Below are 16,954 nucleotides of genomic sequence, written 5' to 3' on the forward strand. Positions count from 1 at the left end.
GGTCGTCGACGCAGGCACTTTTGGATCCTCGTCCTGCCTGCAGCACGCCCGTCTCGTTTCGTCCCGTGCTCCGAGCCTAGCACCCCAGCCCATGGCGTGGATCCTCGCGGGCAGGGCAGAACCTCGCCAGGATGCCTATCGCCAGGGGAGGGCCCTCTCCTCTCCTCTGTCCCAGCCCGCCGCAACCCTGTCGAGGGTCTTTCTTAGCCTGCAGCGCCCTCGTGGCTTCGTTTTGGACCAGGGCCACCAGGTCACTGGGTGTGCCCTCTGCCCGGGCTCTGCCCAGGTGTACAGCTACAGTACCTCTTGTCCAACCCCCCGGCAGATCGAGGCCACCCCCCTGCGTCCGGTTTCCATACCACGCCCGCTATGACACTGGGCCTGCCTGCTGTCTCACCCGCAGCTCGCGATCGTGGGAGAGGACATGCTGCTGCATGAGCTCCAGGTCGCTTCTCCTGGCCAGGGCCGGCGCAGGTACTTTCTGACCGTTCATCTGCTGGGGGGCTACCTCATCGGCCAAGCCGCCTCTCTCTTTGCTGTTGCTGCTCATATATCAACCAGAGGCTTCCCCGCCTAACCTTAATTCGTCTGGATATCGTGCAACGCATTGCTCATTTATCTCTGACAACCATTCCGAACCGCCAGTACGACGCTCAATGGCCCATATTGTTTCCTGCATGGCCAACATCAGTGCCGACCACAGCCCGCCCAGAGAATATATAGTTACACACATTGCAGCCCAGATGTCGACGGACTCGGTAAGTCGTTGCAGACCGTCCCTGGTGGATATTCACAAACCTCCAATTCTTACACCACCCAACGCCACACAGCTTGCGTCAGTCTCATCTGGCGAGGAGCGAAAGTCCTTTGTCTGGAGGATGCAGCAACCAGAGATTCGAAAGTACCAGCTCTTTCCGACGCAGAAGCAGCTCCCAACGCTGGCTGCCGGCAAACCCCTCGATGTAGAGCAGCTCCAGTCGGCCGCTCAAGTGGCCGTCCCCGACAAGACGGAAAAAACTTCCTTGACTAGTGGCCTGCGTTCGCGAATCAAGGAACACAACCTCAACAGAAGACGCAAAGTCAGCGTGCCAGAACTTGGACCTATGACGACGGTTCAAGAAGTGGCCATGGACTCTCGTAAGTAGTGTCTAAGCTAGCACACTGTCCCTTTGCGGGCATGAACCCGTCAATGCTGACTGCTCGTTGCAGCTACGATACCGGGCCGTCCTGCCCTTCATGAACGATCTATGAGCTCCCCAGTTGGTGCCGGACGTTACCAGTCAACCGAAGAGGCTCAGGGAACCTCTGGCGCCATCCCACGTTCTGTCCCTGTCCTCGACACCACCATTCCAAGGGCAGCGTTGTCCCCCAAGGACCTGGCCCCTTTGGTCATTCCTTTGCAGGGCGCCACGCTTCCCACTTCCAGGCAGATCGTCTCGCCCCCTGCACGCTCTCGAGCTGGGACAACTCCTCAAGACCAATCGATGCGGACGGTCACAACGCCATTTACACCCATGACTGCGTCAACGATTGGTTACACTCCACGATCGGCAATGACAACATCAACCATGCCTACGCCAATCTCAGCACCCGCCGATGCCCGATCCTCACCTGAGCCATGGGGAGACAAGCAAAGCACAGCCACGGTCGCCGTGGTTGCTAAGCCATCCTTCGAGACCCTCAACATGGCCAGAATGCCGTCTATCGAGACCTTGCAACAAGGTAGCGCATCTGCCCTCTCGTCTCACGGCCGAAGTGGCTCCGCATCTGTCCTTCCCTTCCAGAACCGCACGGGATCGGCCGCTGGTCACCGGAGGAATCAGTCTGACACCGGCAGCATCATGGAACGTGGAAGACCTCGCAAAAGGGCTGATGGCACTCTCATCTCCGGGAAGGCTCATAAACGCAGCTCCTCCCGGCAGAGCAGGAGTGCGGAGAGGCGTGCTTTTGAGGAGTTACCTCTGGGATGGAAGCCTAGCGATGCACGACACCTCGTTGATGCTGTGGAGCTCGACCAGCTGCAGAGGCAGGCTGAGGACCAGGCGGTCCGCTTTGATGTGCTCAGGAAGGACGACGTTGATCGGTTATCCCAGGAGCTTCGCCGCCTCGACGAGCGAACAGACTACCTGCGTCGCACGTACACATCCCTCCGTGCTGGCCGCCGCAACCTGCACTCGCGCATCTGCCAGTATCTACGTTCCTCCCGGGGTTCGGCTTTCAGCCAGGAGGCGTTACTTAAACAAGAGGAGGCTCTGGCGGAGCTCGACGCATCCATCGACGATTGGGTCTCCAAGCTTGAGCATGCCGAGAACCGCCGCACTCGTGTCAGACAGAAGCTCCTGGAGCACGTCGCTGCTGCTGTCACCCTCGGGCCGGCACCTCGACAGGACGCCAGAACACACGAGGCCCCCCGCACAGTCCACGGCGCCAACGTCCTGCCCATGAGCGCCACGGATCTGTCGACTCCTCCCCGAAGCCCCAACAAGGAGACTTTCCTAAAGATCGAGGCCTCGCCTTCTCCATCCCCACAGCGTGTCGTCGCTCGCGTGCCATCCGTAATTCCCGAAGAGGCTGACAGCATTATCAACTGCCGGCTCTCGGCCGCGACCATTGCACAGAACACATTGGAGCGTATGGAAAGCATCCGCATCTATGCTGACAGCGATGTTTATGAACTTCTCGCCGACGTGGAGAGCGAGTTCACCAAGCTCAATGGCACTCAAGCCGTCACTCCACAAGCAGTGCAGAGTCCTCAATTTGACGCCAAGAGGAAAGAGCTCCACCGCGCTCGGAGTCACGAGTTACTGAACGGATCCTCGAAATTACCTGCCACATCGACTTCTCCCACCATCAAACCCCTGTACAACGCCACTTCTGCCGCCGATGATAGTTGCATTATTCTTTCGTCAGCCGTCTTTCAACCACAGCGTTCACAAACGCCGAATTTCTGAAGCGTCCCATCGTCTTTCTCTTCTCGAGCCTTCTCCCTCTAAAGACACGGCGGCTATCCGCGTGTCAAAGCCCAGGCCCATTAATGCTGACTGCATCCTCTCTCTTGAGAGGCTTCTCCTTCCATGTCATGGAGTTTTTGTCTTGTTTAGCTGTCTCTGGTTAAATTGTTCCTGCGTTGTGTTCTTTCTCTCGCATCTGCAAATCTCTCGCATCTGCAAATCGCAAGGCTCTCTTTTGTGCTTTTCCACCCATCCTGCTGCATCTTTTAACGCATGTATGACATCACGGCCGTCCAAAGATACCCGGTTCGAAAACTCCTCTCTCAGCTCGGAAACCCATCAACGGCCTCAGCATCAGCACAGCGTCGCAACATGCGTACCTTGACTTATTTTTCTTCTTCTTTTCCCTTCTACTTCATATCACACTCAGAAGGAGCTTTGGAAGGAACTCAGATTAGCGGCCTAGTGAGGCACCCACTGCGCAGCACATCTGCTCGCATATTATTCTTGATAGGCAAGATTGAATATAGCCCACATTCACGCATATGCATCCTGTCTTTTCTTGATCCCGAGTGAGTTTTGTCCCTTGTGATCCTATTCGATGCTGCGACCGACCACTACTATGGTACGCTCCCTATGTGACATGCTGAGTGATGCTCTTTCCGCAAGTAGAATATGCGTCTCGCTCCTTGACTAGGCTGCGTGCGTCCTGCATGGGCGGGCGCATGTAGCCTGGCCTGCTTGGGCAAGTGGACAAGCAGCACACGGACCGCCTGCCACCCATCAGAAGCCCCCCCCCCCTGCATGCCAGGCCCAGGCTTGTACTGTACGTACATGAGTTTTTCTTTGCTGCATGCATGTACATGCGGGACTGCCAACTTTCCATCAACATTATCTCAAGGTAATGGGCATGGGCGGGGGGCAGTTTGGGGGGGGGGTCCAGTACCCTGCCTGCCTGCCTGCATCTTCACCAATCATTATGTCTGCCTGACTGCCTGCCCTGGCGACTGATGCTCGATTGCGGGGAATTGGTGGGTGCAAAAGCACAAGGTTGGTCGTGAACAGAGGGTCTGTGTGTCCAGGCATGGATGTGTCAGTGAGTAAGTAGTATGTATGCACACAGCACGACGTACGTCCACGTTCAATACAGCAGGCCATGTCCATTCCCACATCCCAAGCCCCCTCCCCCACGCAAGTTTGATGTATAATGAATGCATGACTTTGGAAAACAAGTCGTCGAAACAGCACGTGGATCGTGATGGCCATCTAGAGGCTGTCCTTTCTCGGGCGCGACCGGGTCCAGCATATTGTCATTTGCCATGATACGATGAGTGAGGAGGGCATCGCCTCACTCAGCCCTCGGCGGGACCTCCGACGAGGACTGTCATCTTCGACATGGGGTTCAGGAACTTTCCGTGACAGCAGGTGTTTCCCCTTGCTATTGTGGCTGGAAAACGGGCCAAGGGGCAGGTTGGCTTGCTGCGCTTCGTGGAGATTGACATGTCAGCCACCAGACACAGCCGGGATAAGCGGCGAGTGGCGAAGAACAAAGAACACCCACTGTTGGTCCCTCTGAGCAGTGGGGGAGGAACTTTGATATGGGGCTCCAAAAACACCCTGTTGCATAGAGCATCTCCACCGGGCCACTCCTCTGTTCTTAAGCACTTACGGGGATGTCGGGACGTCAAAGATATCGTGGCCCAGGCAGGGGCTGAGTGGCACGAAAAGGGAAAACTCAACGGTTTGACAACGGGCGGGAATGGCGGAGACAACGGCTCAGTCAGAAACAGTGGAGTGGGAGAAGGGGTGGACGATGACGGGCGTCGGCGGAAACGTGTTTCCCCTGCCTCTTTCTCTGCCTGCTCTCCTCTCATATCCACTCTTCGGGCACGCTTTGCAGACCCCCCACGATCAACGAGGCGAAATGACATTATAAGTGGAATAGAAGGGGGGGTTGAGTAGGTAGGGCACATACAGGCACGCCCCTCGCGCTTGTGCGTCTTAAGTTGGGATCTCTCTCCCTTGTTGGCAAGAAGCCGGCTGGTTGAGCAAGGTGACAACTATCCGCACAAGATGAGAGGTTGATGTGGGCCAAATCCCGGTCTCTGATGGCCTAATTGCCGGCAGGACTGCTGTCAATTCGGCGGATCTTCGAGGAGGCTGTCTACTGACGAGGGCCCTTGTTCCCGTGAATCTAGGTACAGGCGCCGGTTCCGCCATATCGTAGCGACACGATCTTGAGTGATTGGTCTTCGCAATGCCGTTGCCAGCCAAAAGTTCCGTGTCATGCAAGATCTAGCAGACCCCCATTGTTTGTCAAGACAGCGTCACGCCGTCAATGACTCGCTAGGCTTTCGAGATAGGTGCCAAAGGGCCGGGATCGGCATTGCTGCTGTGCCGCAACATGGCATGCCGTGGTCCCCGAGAATGGACAGATATTTAGCATGTTGTTGTTCCTGGCGTGTTGGCCGTCGTCAGTGGCCTTGGAACCGTCCGTCTGGGTGCTGTCATGGCTGTGGCTCTGAAGCAAGAGGTTCTGGAAATAGACCCTTGTCGAGCCCTGCCTCTGGCGTCACCATCCCGTAGACCAGCGTGCCGCGTGAGACTTTGGGGAAGAACGACAGTTCCGGCCTTGTCCGATCTGTGTGGGTTCCCTGTCGGGGGGGGGGGGGGAGCCCGGGCAGTTGTCGTCTACTCATCTGGTGTCTCACACAGACAGCTACAGCATGGATCCGTCCTTGCTCATGCCGCCATGCCATGGGGAAGACGCACGCCCGGCCGGGGGCTGTGGCATAATACTGCGTAGACGGACGGGGCTGATGGTCGTGAGAAGGCAGGCGATGGTGATGGGGATGCCTGCCTGGCCACGTGCGGAGCCTCTGGACCCCCAACCTGGGTGAATGTCTCCGTCGAGGTGCCAAAACCGGCGAGAGGTTGCCAGACTGCCCCTGCAAGTCACCCGCCAGTGCGTGCAGAAAAATAAAAGCCAGGGGTACCTGGCACTGGCAGGTCAAGCGTCGATGGCAGCTGCGGCCAATCAGCCATCGGGGGCTTGCCAGAACGAGGTGGGGAAGCCACTGCCCAGGATGACAGTTTCGGAATGCGCAGCGCCGCCCACTGCCATCTTCCCCGTCGTCACTCCCCGGCACTTTGCCCACCTCGTCTGCCCCCTCTTCCTCTTCCTGGTTGCAGATTAAAGAGCTGAGGACATGGGCAATTCATTAGCAAGAAAATGCTAAGCAGCCACGCCAGCCTCGCGTGTCAAAGATGACGCCAGGCCATGAGATGACGGCTCCGACAACCCCCAGAGTACCAGGAATAGCCTAGCAGGCCTTCCTGTTAGCTCTTCCCCATACTCCACCTCGTTTTGCAAACATGAACCGAAAAGTCTATCCGGCTGTCTCGACGCATTTGGAATCTCGATAGGACCCTTATTTCGGATGGAGCGAGGGTACCTTGAGAGCGGCTGGAAGCTCTGTCAGATGGGGGCAAGCCACTTGAAGCTCAGTCGCAAGGCGAAGTCAGGGTCCTAACCTGGCTGGGCGAGCTTTGAAGCCCTTCTGATACCGTTGCCTCCACTGCAGAACTTTGCTTTTGTTTGTTTTGCCAGGACGAACATGGGTTCCTGTCAGAATCTGCTCCCCACCACCGCCATAATCGTAGTCTTGGGTCCAGTCCTGTCCTGTGATAATCAGAAATTTCAATCGTGGCACGGCTCCGTCCTTGTCCGGCATCGGGCCACCCAGTCTCAGAAATGCAAGTCTGGACTAACAACGCAGCTGAAAAACTGCCTCTTCGGAGATGACTCTTTCCCCCTTCCCCACATCGCTGTTGCTTGAGGCTTTGACCGCCATGCATCTCGTTGTCACATGGCTGAGTGTGCTTCATGCTTCTGCCGACTCCACCATGCACGTATCTCCCGCCACAGACTTGATGTTGTTGGAGCTGTAAGTGCCGCCAGGGGGCTCGTCTCATCTTCCATGGGACCTCCACATATTGAGAGAGTCGGTGTGTGGCGAGACCGCCTGGTCAATACAAACTCTACATGCAGCCTTCAAGTTCGGGGCGGGCACTTCATGCACCTGGTCTTTTCATCTTGAAACGGTGCTCCAAAACGCACGGAGAATTGTCCACGTGCAGCTGTACATGCATCGGCCACCATGCCCCTTCGAGACAATGCAGTTTTCCTGATCAGGACATTCTTATTCTTTCGGGTCTATCAAGTGGTGTGATCGTGCAAGTGTCAGTACTTCCGTCTCCAGAAACCACATGGACCACGGCTCGAAGTAACGAGTCTGTGCACGCGAGCATCGTAGCTTCGGCATGTCAGAACGGCCCTTTAGAAACGCTACTGAGTGCCAGGGTGAAGCACCCGAGACTCGACCAAGGTTGTCCAGATCCCTCCCATCTGCGCCGCAATGGCCTCGGCTGTCCGGCCTTGGTTGTCCTCAAGGGCACGAATGTCCTCTGCATGTGACACCTGAGGCCGCTCGAGACCCATAGCTTGTGCGGACTGTGACACGACCTCTGGGATCGCATGGGCCGAGAGACTGGAGGCCAGCCAAAGTAGCGCCCAGACGACCTCGTCTTGGCCTTTTTGTACAGCAACGTGGAGTCCAGATTGGTTGTCATTCAGTGGATCCTGGTATCGAATGAGTTGAGCGGCAGTCAAGCTGCCTTCCTCGCCAGTAGCCTGATCCGCTTCCCGCAGCAAATCGATGATACCACCGACATCACCTTCACCGCACATGACATGGTAGGCGCGAGCTGGAGCCGCAGCAGGATTGGCGGCCAGATAGGCCTCTTCTGTGACGGACGGCAGAATATCGAGGTCTTCTTGCACACCGCCCTCGTTGACATAGCGTGTCAAAATCTTGGCACCAACATTCGCGGACAGGAACTGGTTGGTAACTGAAGGCCCAGCGGCGTTGGCGGCAAGTTGGGCACCGCAGGACGGACACTTAAGACTCAAGGCAACTTCAGGCGACTCGTCGAGAAAACACTGCCAGTGAAAGTGGCATTTGCAAGGCAGCTCGAGATCGTCGGGCACCTGCTGTGTTGCTTCGGAGCCATCCTCGGCTTCCACCTCGAGCAAGAGTGGCTCGTTGCAGGCTTGGCAGGCAGACATGGTTGCTTATGAAAGTGCGACTGCGAAAAAGATAGGATCTGGCGACGAGAACACACAGCCACAATCGATCGCAGTGCAGTTGTGACAAAGTTGCACCAGGAAAAAAGAGATGTGGTCCGAGCCGGGAGTCTGTCCACCATTGGTGAGAGATGGTCCAGAGGAAAATCGGCTAGGGGACAAGACATTCTGTCTTCGCCATCCGAGTGAATCCATCGCGCTATGGTGCATAAAGCTGCTGGATGCAAAGAAGAAGGCGGTGCACATGGTCACGTTCACTGTTACTTACTGTACGGTCTTGAGGACAATCGCCACGCACAACCTGTCGCGACAACGCAGGCTAGGAGGAGAGGGTGGCTCTAGGTATTCTTGATAGGTTGGCCGGGACCTTGTCAGACTGTGAAAGAGTCACGATGAATGGTGGCGGACCTGACGATGCGAGGTCAAGAAGATGATCTCACGCGCGGATGCGTGGCGAGTGGTTGCAGGTTGTTGGGACGGCGTCAAAATTTTGGCGTCCTATTTTGGGTAGGCAGGCGGGAGGCAGAAAACAATGTGGGGCCGGCACAACCACGGGCCTCCCATCCTGGCACGCGACATCGCGCCTACCTGGGAGCGCAGCAAACACCCAATGATCCGAAATGGCGTCACACACATTTGACGTCAAATTGCACGGCTCTCGGTGCAGGCGTTTTGCAAGGACGAAGTGTCGTTGGATGTCGACTCATGATTTCCGGCGCCATCAATTCGCGTGTGCCTTCGACAGTAAACACCCTTTGCCACGCGTCCTCGAACTGGCCAGCCACCAGCCCTGGCGTGTACCCCAGACAACAGCGTCGAGATGCCGTAGAGCTTGCAACTCGACAAGTACAGACACGCGTGACTGCTTTCCAGCTGGGCTGCGGGAGCCATCGCACAGCAGAGGTCCGGCGTTCTGACTGAATACGTATAGTAGCACATGCTTGCTGGATGGAAGCCTGTGCTGCAAAAGTTGAGGCTTGGCGGTCGCGCTGTGGCGTCCACGTCGAAGACAATGGTTCACACCATGACGCCACCTGGGCTGGTTCGATATGGCTCGCAAAGAAAGCCGTCAGCTTCGAAACCGCCTTTCTAGTGGAAACATCGCAGCCGGCTTGACGCTAGCAGCCTTGGGTGCACTAGTCTGCACTCTGGTCTGCCCAGCTACAGACCATGCTCGAGTCCGTTTGTGCTCCCACATCGATCTGTGCTGCACATCAAAGCCGGAGTGCCTGTTGTGTCTGCCGTCTTTAACGATCGATGGTTACTCCGTTCTTTGCGGCACAGCACACGTCACCTGAGCAAAGGGTGTATGCTCCAAGGCGCCCCCACCACCTACACAGTAGCCAGCCCTCGAGCGAGCGCGTGTTTGAGGTCAAGATATGTACTTTACCGCAAAACATACGTACCTCTCGAAGAGAAACTCTGTTCTGTCGCATGCGTCATGTGCGCTGGGTTTTACTTTCCACGGCACACAAGAACATGTGCACTCGGAGCCCCACACAGCTGGAGCGGGCCCGTCCCGAGCCGACCCACCATCCCGCTGCTGACGACCTAACAAGCAAAGGCAGTATGCAATGTTCCTGACGATCACAACCCTTTGCAGTGGCATCTACTGACTAAGGCCAGCCAACTCGTTTGGTCCTCCAGCTGTTGGATGGCACGTTTGTGACGAAAAGCGGCCTTGCTAGGCGTTCCATTGGCGTAAGCTGCCAGAGGGCAATCCGCCGTACCATGGCCACAGTTGCCATCTTGCAGTTTTTGGTATACTGCATCACGCACGTGAGCTCTGGGGATATGGCCTCTTTGTGAAAAGGTAGGATCGACTGATCACAGTAAAGTAATCTTTACATCTCGCGCCCTCCATTAGCAAATGCCAAGAACGATATAGTTCACACAGGGCTGTTAGCTTGCGATCTGTATCGTCGTTCCAGCCACGGATCACTAACTGGTGCCACAATGGGTATGGAGCATTCGCACCCCGTCACCTCCACACCAGCACCCTGGTAGTCGAATGCCTGTTTGTGTTCTTGGTTTCTCATCTGAGGAAAGGCCTGCAGCAGACTTCGCCTCGAGTCCGCACCAACCAGCCACAACACAGCCGAGTCGGCACTTACCCAGCGCTTTGGCGGGTGGCCTGATGCTCATGAGCCAACCCTCAAAGCGCAAAACTTCCGAGACTCACCTCGACTAGTCCCCGTCCGTTTTCCGCAAAGAGACTAATGCACGAAACATCAACCACTTTCTCGCTTCGTCAGTGCGGGCGAGCACGTTCGTCCCAGCCCAGGGAACCTTACGAAACCTGCACGTCGTCATGGAGTGGCCAGCCATCCACCCAGGATCACTCATAGGCTCGTCTCACAAGCCGAATAACACGGAACTTTTGCCAACTCTATTTTGCCAGTCCGCTTACACATCTCCGTGTCATGCCTTCAATGTGAGCCGCCCCCTTCAGAACTCCCAAGAACATATCGTGGTACACCGGGCTACCCTCACACAAGCTCGGACACAAGTGGCAATCTCGCGCTTGGTAGCCCGGCCTCACCCACGCGCAACGTGATATTGCACCATGATTCCCGGCACCACTTTCCACGGTCAATTGCATTGGACACTAGAAGTTTGGGCCCCGGCCTCGTGATTCGCCCATTTGCAGGGAAACAAAAGTCTAACGGTCAAGGCCGGAGCTAACGGCGACCCCGAAGCGGGGACCTGGGAACCGGAGCGCCGGAGTGGGGTCCCACGTACATTGGCGCCAAACCTCCCAACACCACCGGACTATCGTCAACCTCAATCGGACGCGCAACGTGGCTGCCAGGGTAGGAACCCATCCCGCGGAGAAAAAAAAGAACCAACGGAAGATTGATACCGCACCTTCGGACTGGTTGTCCCATTGCAGAAAGCAAAGCGCGCATGGGCCAGGCTAATGTGGCTTGCTACAGAGCTGTAAAAGGCATGGCTCATGAGCTAAGGCTTGGAGGACGTGAGCTTGATGATACGCCTCGATCTTTTCGTAGGCACTTGCTCTGGGTAGCGGAAGTGATGGCCCATCTCAAAATCATGTCAGCTGCTACTAATGCCTTCGGCCCGGCTCCGCAGCTCCGTTTCATCCATGGTGAAAGCAGGTCATCAGTCCCAAATATGCAGCTGGCCAATCAACACAGTGTGGTGCTCTGTCGAGCATCGTGATTCGATTTGAATGCAAAACTTCATGTCTAGCCAGCCCTGCCTAGTTACGTATCCATCATGTCGTTACATCGTGACACGTTCCATGGCCATGACCGTCCCAATGGCACGAGCCCCGTGGCCCGGTCCTTTGTGGCGTCGTTTGTAGACTCAGTCCGCGTGGTTTCTGGTTGCGGTTCTGCCTTAGCCAATGGTGCTATCATAGGAGCTGCGCCTCCGGATTTTCCGCAGCGGTAATTCATGCTCCGCCTTGGGGCATGAGCGTGTGAACTCTACTGCCACAAGAACGATAGATGGCCAGGGCAGTGCAAGGCTGATCTCTCATGCCCCAATTGTCTCGTGGTCGCTACTATCACGAGGCCGCGCTCGAGTGAACATTGGTGTAGTCGTTATGGGAGGCATCGAGACTGTTCGGTCGACGGGGCTGCCCGCGCCCATGCGCCTCTTGCCGATTAATGCTGCTCAGCTTTGTCGCTCCTGGAAGAGGCTGTCGCAGTCGAAAGTCGGACCCAATGGGGTCGAAAGCTGGTTGTACGAAAAGCAAGCCGAAAAAACATTAAACATTTGTTACGGGGTGAGGGATATGATCAAGTTGTCGAAGGGCGAGCTCGCACCCAGCGCTGCACAGCTCTTAGGCTAGGGTCTTCGTCCGTCCAGCGGCCCATTTGGGTGTCCGACGCTCGTAGCTCGGTATAGATTATTTCGTCGGTGATTTGTTGCAACTCCTGAAACATACATGGTCAGCTGCTGCGGCAAGCATGGTCCTTGATGCGAACTTACTAGGCGTAACTGGTCATCGCAGGCTTTGAGCCCACGCCGCCGAGCTGACGAGGACTGCTCGGTTTGGAGAACCTGCTCCCGGTACTGTATCCATCGTTGCGCCGCAGCCTGCCGGAGATAGATTTTTTGGCCAACATGCCTGCGCGCGAAGGCGTCAAGCAAAATCCTAGAGGGCAAGGCCAATGTTAGTGTGTTGGAAGTACTCTGGGGGGCTAGAACAGCGCATCTTCGACATTTGTTGGCTGCAGCAAGGAGATGAAATGCCTACGTACTGTCTAAGCTCTGCAAGATCCTGCTCGGCCTCCCCACCTGTAGTCTGGGGGACTGACACGTCGGCTGCGCAGTTTAGAATGTGTTGCCCATCGAGGGCGCATTGCCGGAGTGCAGCCCACCCTTCTGTCCAATACTCCGTCGCATCTACCGGATCAACTGGAGCTGCGGCGATGTAGTATTGTAAACTTCGAAAATCAGACAGGATCTCTGCCACCCGGGCTGCCCTGTAGTCGTTGACTGTGAAGTGTCAGCCATGTTTCGCGCGCTGGCCTGGGCCAGGAATGCCTGACGGCGACAGGCAGAGATACTGAGATGGTTTCCAATAATTGGATGGTCACTTACGTCCGTCCATTTCAAATTGGTTCGGCAAGAATCAAAAGGGTCGTAAAGTATGATTTAGAACACGCGAGGACTGACGAGGCAGTTCCGGTCGAACGGACAATGGCGGCTTGCTTGAAGAAACAGTTGTAAAACAGAAATATTGGCAACACAGCCTATCGTTCTCTTGATCGAGAGCGCAGAGGATCCAGATGTCCAGCAACGTATCGGAACGAAAGGGGCGGGGAGCGACTGGACGGCAGTGTGTTGCGGGACTGCTCTGGATGATGGCGAAGTGTCAACCTCATCATGGTTCATGGAGAAGAGGCGGCGCCGGGTTGCTTTTGTATGGATTGCAGGCTGGCAGGGAGGATATGGTGGTTCATGGGGAGGAGAGGGTCTATGAGGAAAGGCCAACATCGAGGAGGTCACGATGGAGAGGGAGTCGAAACCGTTGGCAGGTGCCAAGCTGGCATGGTAGGATGGACAAGACAGGTCTACAAGCCTGCACTACAACACCGGCCTGGAGGCATGAGCACGCGGCGGGCCTCTCGAGACATGCTAGCCCCACGGCCTGGTCGAAGAAAACGAGCAAGCGCCATTCCGGCCGCCCGCCACGGGACCCCAGAACCGGGCGAGTCGAGCACAGGTCGAATCGGAGGTGTTGTCATGCCGGGCAACCATCACGGCGAGTTGCAAGCTCAAACCTGAACGACCCCAAGCAAGCTGGAGCTATTGGTCCCCGCCGGTGGGCTCTGGCGTTCGTGGCTTGCGAGCAAGGCCTGCGGCACGTCCAGGGTTTGACGTCGAGAGTCAAAGACAGACATCTGGATGGAGTGGGACGGATCGGGCGGGCCAAGCCATGCACGCTCGATGGACCGCCGGCAGCAACATGGACGGGGCCCACGGGTGAAGCACCACAGAGCAGAGCCGCAGTCAGTCAGTCCGTCCGTCGGTCAGTCACTCAGTCATGCATCCGCCAGCCACAAACACAGCACGACCAGGAGTGTTCCAGCCCTACGCGGGCAGGCGCGAGACAGGCCCTGCCCCTCGCCGGATACGACCTCGACAGCTGCGCTCCCCCGTGCCTGTCAATGGTGATGATGATATCACTACTGGCCTGCGTGGTGCACGGGGGCACCAGAGCTGCAGTCAGACCCAGCAGTGAGCAAAGCCAGAGTGTGCCATTTCAGCACGCCACTTCGATGACGCTAGCACCCCATCCGGCTAGCGCTTCAGGCGCTCCAGGTACCTGCGCCCGCGGCCACGGCGCCATTCTGCGCCTCTGCATACCCGGGCAGGCGCGTAACCGCCGCTCATTCGCCAGAACTGGCCCCTTAGGCCTGCCTTGCCCGGGCCATGCCAGCTGAATGTGGCCTGCTTTTGCCTACCTCCCAGTTGTCTACTGCACCATCCATTCATCATCCCCCATAACCATCTGAACCCATCCCCATGCTCCCGCCTGCATCACCGCGTCTCTAGAGACCCGAGTCTGCCTAACCAGCTCGCTCTGGCAGGGCTGTCTCCCCCAAACGGGGCACGCCATGATCCTATTCTGGTCCCGCCCATGCGGCCAGGGTCATGCTGGCGCGCGCTGCGTGGCAGCCACCATCTCGTCATCCCGCGCCTGGTTCTTGGTGCGTGCCGTGAGCTCAATCTGAGGCCGCCGGAACCGCTTCCTGAGTGTGTGTACCTTGCCCTGCGCTGCCTGTCCCAAGCACCCGGGTCCGCGCGCCCGCGTATGGCCCGGCACACCTCCACCTCAGTCAATCAGATTTGCCTCCAGCCCTACGACGGGATGCTGTCCCGTGCTGTCCCAGAACTTATGCACATGGGGCCCAGCTGCCAACCTGACGCCTTGGCACGTCCCGTCCCATCTCACCCTGGCAGATGCACCAAATTGACTATTGCGCCTCGAGAATGTCATTGGCCAAAGCCATCGCTGGCCGTCGTCTGGAGAGGCCCTGTAGCGCGCATTACCTTCCGTGCCTACGACCCATCGGGAGCGCCCTTTGTGATCACATTGGAACGCATCATGCACCGCCGCATACCCGTGGCACAAAAGTTCCGACATGGCGAGGTTCCCTGGAGCAGGTCCACCTCGAGCCGGCTCTAGCTTCCTGTTCACAAAGTGGCATGTTTTTTCTTTGCCAAAGTTTCCGCACCATTGCCACACACGCGTGGTGGACCACCCGACCCTCCACGGCACGCCGGCGTCATTTGGGACGTCCAAAGACATGCAGCAGGTCGCCTTTTGACGAACTCCCATCCCACGCGAAACATGGAGCACGGAAGCGTCCCGGCTCACAAAACATACGTGGGAAGGTTTGACAGCCACCCCTCGTGTAAGCGGGTGGTGAGCTTGTTCAGAAAAGGCAGGGTAACACAAAAACCCACTCTCACTCTCACTCTCACTCACACACACACGCACATATGCCACACCCGCCGCAGCACGCCTCCTTCAAGCCACCCGGAGATGCCCATTCCTTAGTGGCCGCTCTATAATCGCAGTGTTTCACGGCTCTTGTGGTCATCCCTGTCTCTCTCTCTCTCTTCTTGCAGCATACCTTGCACGTCAGAGGGCTGATATCATGCTTTGATGGCGGTGGTTCGGCAGGGATCTGCTCCCGCCCTGGGGCAGCCCTACGTGTTCAGCCGCATAATCTCCCTGCTGCGCACCTGCGTGAAACATGGCTCTTCGCGATATAAGACGTTTGTCGGAGGGCTCCAACGGTGCCGACCCTTAACCCTATGTTCTCAGCTCCAATCAGAGCGAATAGATGTCCGTCGCAATGAACACCTGTCTACCCATACCTGTCAGACTACCAAGATCCGCCGGGGAAGCGCCGTCACAAGAAACACCCCAGGACGCGCGGTTTCGCCGATCCAGGATACAGCGCTCTCGATTGCTCGTACTTTCCGTGCTGAAGCATTGCGCCTGCTTGGCCATCACGAAAGACTTGTCTAAAGAGGAGGCTCCACCTCACGATACGTCTGATGCATACCGGACACTCCGATTGTCACTCACTGCTTGCTCCCTTATGAACTACCTCAGCTGTCATCGGGAACGCCTCAATCCTTCTCCGCGATCGCCTGTAACCGGTCATCGATCTCGTCCTCTGTCAATGTCCGGAACGTAGGCACTGTCTCGTCCTCATCGTCCAATGACGGGCCGCCGACGATACCAATCTCAATCTCGCCCTTCTTGAAATCCATGCTCAGAACTGTGCTGAGGGTTGTGATAGCAAGCTCGACAACCTCTTCCCAGCCACCCTCGGCATAATCCTTGTTCTTCAGCTTCTTCTCGAGGTGGTTCATGGCCTCCTGCTGCTTGGGTCCAGCAGCCGTGCCCTTGGCACCAACATAATAACCCGCCGGATCACACTTGTACAGCTGCGGGCCAAACTCAGAGTCCAATGAGATGAGCGTTGTCGCAACGCCGTAGGGTCTCATGTAAGCCTTGATACAACTTTTGTCAGCCGGGTCGTGACGTCGAGATCCATTTCCAACAACTCACCCGTTGCGTGTAGACCTGGCTGATGTTGGCCAGTCTTTTGGCCAGAACGTCACATGGCATCTCGTATCCGAACTTGTAGCGGAACTCGGCAGCCTCACCCTGAGCACGCTGAGCAAACGCACGCGCGTCCGCGATGGAGCCGGTCATGACGCAGCCGACCGATGGTGAGATCTGGAAGATGTGCGACACGGAGGAAGGGTCGATGAGCTTGTCCTACACTCTGGAGTCAGCATGGCATGGCAAGCCTCAGAATGGCGCGCAGTCGGACATACTGGTACTTTCTTCTGAGACAGAATGACGGCACAATCTTTGCCCCTGACACCTATCGACATGATATTCGCCGCCGTGATCGCCTTGAATGCATATTCTGCCGTTCAGACCACCGTTAGCCAGGGGGTCGATCCGCGAGGGGAGGATTCGAGGAGACGAGATGGAAAAGTCCAGGTTGAGGTTAAGCTGCTGACAACGGAACTCGCCGGTGGTGGCGGCGTTCATATATGATGATGGGGAAGACACATACCAACTTGGTACAGCCGTCCCTGCTCGGAGAAGATCGTAATGTGTCGGTCGAAACCTGCGCTGCCTGCATTGTGAGTTAGCTACGTCAATCACCAAGCGTTCTGGAAGTGGCGGGCTGCGGGGTTCATGGGGTGAAGACGAACCCGACATATTGACAGAGGTGCTCCTGCGAAAACCTCAAGCTGTGATAGACCGGGCTGTATATGATACGAGGATGAGTTGGCTGGCCGGAGTGAGCGTCCAGTGGTGGGTTGGGATCGTGACGGTCGA

The 16,954-nt window shown here is 56.8% G+C and overlaps 5 protein-coding genes across 5 annotated transcripts; 1 reads left to right on the forward strand and 4 right to left on the reverse strand.

The window, feature by feature from the left end:
* Positions 1 to 571: 571 nt before the first annotated feature.
* Positions 572 to 3,088, forward strand: B0I36DRAFT_155311 (Up-regulated during septation-domain-containing protein). Its single transcript, XM_046148586.1, has 2 exons — positions 572 to 1,137; positions 1,210 to 3,088. The coding sequence occupies exons 1-2, from the start codon at positions 657 to 659 to the stop codon at positions 2,949 to 2,951; spliced, it is 2,223 nt and encodes a 740-aa protein (XP_046009429.1). The 5' UTR covers positions 572 to 656; the 3' UTR covers positions 2,952 to 3,088.
* A 1,010-nt stretch (positions 3,089 to 4,098) lies between these two features.
* B0I36DRAFT_155320 (uncharacterized protein) lies at positions 4,099 to 5,080 on the reverse strand. Its single transcript, XM_046148587.1, has 2 exons — positions 4,513 to 5,080; positions 4,099 to 4,435 (listed from the first exon to the last, which is right to left on the reverse strand). The coding sequence occupies exons 1-2, from the start codon at positions 4,922 to 4,924 to the stop codon at positions 4,218 to 4,220; spliced, it is 630 nt and encodes a 209-aa protein (XP_046009430.1). The 5' UTR covers positions 4,925 to 5,080; the 3' UTR covers positions 4,099 to 4,217.
* A 1,973-nt stretch (positions 5,081 to 7,053) lies between these two features.
* B0I36DRAFT_330134 (uncharacterized protein) lies at positions 7,054 to 8,550 on the reverse strand. The gene has a single exon (XM_046154802.1). The coding sequence runs from the start codon at positions 8,077 to 8,079 to the stop codon at positions 7,300 to 7,302; it is 780 nt and encodes a 259-aa protein (XP_046009431.1). The 5' UTR covers positions 8,080 to 8,550; the 3' UTR covers positions 7,054 to 7,299.
* A 3,314-nt stretch (positions 8,551 to 11,864) lies between these two features.
* B0I36DRAFT_365812 (uncharacterized protein) lies at positions 11,865 to 12,682 on the reverse strand (the record flags this gene model as incomplete). The annotated part of the gene is made up of 4 exons (XM_046159199.1): positions 11,865 to 12,002; positions 12,058 to 12,223; positions 12,330 to 12,567; positions 12,673 to 12,682. The coding sequence occupies 4 exons, from the start codon at positions 12,680 to 12,682 to the stop codon at positions 11,865 to 11,867; spliced, it is 552 nt and encodes a 183-aa protein (XP_046009432.1).
* A 3,038-nt stretch (positions 12,683 to 15,720) lies between these two features.
* On the reverse strand, positions 15,721 to 16,834 carry B0I36DRAFT_365813 (nucleophile aminohydrolase; the record flags this gene model as incomplete). Its single annotated transcript, XM_046159200.1, has 5 exons — positions 15,721 to 16,107; positions 16,166 to 16,378; positions 16,438 to 16,532; positions 16,686 to 16,748; positions 16,828 to 16,834. The coding sequence occupies 5 exons, from the start codon at positions 16,832 to 16,834 to the stop codon at positions 15,721 to 15,723; spliced, it is 765 nt and encodes a 254-aa protein (XP_046009433.1).
* Positions 16,835 to 16,954: the final 120 nt, after the last annotated feature.

This window comes from Microdochium trichocladiopsis (genome assembly GCF_020744255.1).
Source record: "Microdochium trichocladiopsis strain MPI-CAGE-CH-0230 chromosome Unknown B0I36scaffold_8, whole genome shotgun sequence".
Taxonomy (NCBI): domain Eukaryota; kingdom Fungi; phylum Ascomycota; class Sordariomycetes; order Xylariales; family Microdochiaceae; genus Microdochium; species Microdochium trichocladiopsis.